At 37.7% G+C, this 1,571-nt stretch overlaps 1 protein-coding gene across 1 annotated transcript in view; it reads right to left on the bottom strand.

Annotated features, from left to right (window-relative positions):
• pcdh15b (protocadherin-related 15b) overlaps positions 1–1,571 on the bottom strand; it is a 216,475-nt gene that overhangs the window by 29,090 nt on the left and 185,814 nt on the right. The window contains exon 29 of the mRNA XM_016495480.1: positions 1,037–1,125. Within this exon, the coding sequence (XP_016350966.1) occupies positions 1,037–1,125 (89 nt within the window). The remainder of the gene's footprint in view (positions 1–1,036; positions 1,126–1,571) is intronic.

Genomic DNA, 1,571 nt, shown 5'->3' on the forward strand with positions numbered 1-1,571 from the left:
ATTGTCTGTATATTATTACTTATGAAGCACATATTAATGCCTTATTCTGCATAACCATTATTCAAATCTCTTAATCCTGCCCCATACCTAAATTTAACAACTACCTTACTACTGTAACTATTAATTTTTTAGAGTTTATTGAGGCAAGAGTCATAGTTAATAGTTAGCTAATAGTGAGAATTGGTCCCCAAACTAAAGTGCAGCTATTTTTTTAATAAGCAAACTTATTAAATTCAGTTTAATTAAGAAATAGTTAAACCACAAATATTTATCATTTACATTTTTGGGTGAACTCTTCCAGTAACATTTGTAACTAAAGTGTTTATGCGACTGTATTTTGTTCACTAAAAAATCTCTCTAATCTCATTCGCACTAGCACAAATTCAATAGATGAGTTTTGACACGATAATTTAGCCATGTTCGGCATCATAGACATTGCACATTTGATTTGGTACACAAGCACAAAATATGAGCGCTGCAGCTATGATTTTCAGTAAATAACACTGACACTGGTTTGTGGCAATTACGTAATAGGTGGGATGTTTGCAAATATTATACCACAAACAATGAAAAAAAAATATTATATATATACAGTGGGTACGGAAAGTATTCAGACCCCCTTCAATTTTTCACTCTTTGTTATATTGCAGATGTTCAATAAAAAAACAACAACAACGTAATTTAGGTAACAATATGAAGTGAGTAAATTATGACATATTTTTGGTAAACTATTTATTTAAACATTTTATTTGAGAGAAAGGCAAGGGATAAGTGCTATCCATGGCTGACAGAGGAAGGTGGAGTTTCTGGTTATTCTGCTCTTGCCACAGATGTTACACAGTGTGGGTCCTGCTTCTATCTAAGAGGGGTTGACAGAATCAAGCAGCCCACTGATTTATCCCCAACATAAACATCTGCACCCGCAGGAGTCAAGTACTCATGCATACATTACAACTTCAAGCACTCTGCGGCTGCCAGGAACGTTATGTTGGGGAGTATGTAAGGGTTAAGAGTGTGTTTGTATAGAACACGTTACCCAATCAGCTGATCCTTGTTCTGTTCAACTACAGTGGGCGACACGTTGGATACGACCACCTGCATGTCCAGTTGGTTAACCACAGACACCTGGGAGATAAGACAAAAATAATCTCTATAAGAGAAAATGATAGTGTAGCATGAAGGCTCTAAACTATGTAACATATTTAAAGGGATCATATGATGCGATTTCATTTTTTCCTTTCTCTTTGGAGTGTTACAAGCTCTTGTGCATAAAAAAGATCTGTAAAGTTGCAAAGACTAAAGTCTCAAATCCAAAGAGATATTCTTTATAAAAGTTAAGACTTGTCCACGCCCTCCTAAAACGCCTCGTTCTAACACGCCCCAAATGTCTACATCACGATGTGGGAAGATTTGCATAACACCGCCCAAAATCTTCCAAAAGAGGACGATATCCTCTTCGTCATGCCTAGAGCTGATCCGTGCTGGTCGCTGAGGAAATACATCAACTTCGCGCTGTGGATCGCCGGATCGGCTTTCACCGTGGACGAAGCGGAGTCCAGCCCGGGGTCGTC

The sequence above is a fragment of the Sinocyclocheilus anshuiensis genome, unplaced genomic scaffold, assembly GCF_001515605.1.
Source record: "Sinocyclocheilus anshuiensis isolate Anshui unplaced genomic scaffold, SAMN03320099.WGS_v1.1 scaffold466, whole genome shotgun sequence".
Lineage (NCBI taxonomy): Eukaryota > Metazoa > Chordata > Actinopteri > Cypriniformes > Cyprinidae > Sinocyclocheilus > Sinocyclocheilus anshuiensis.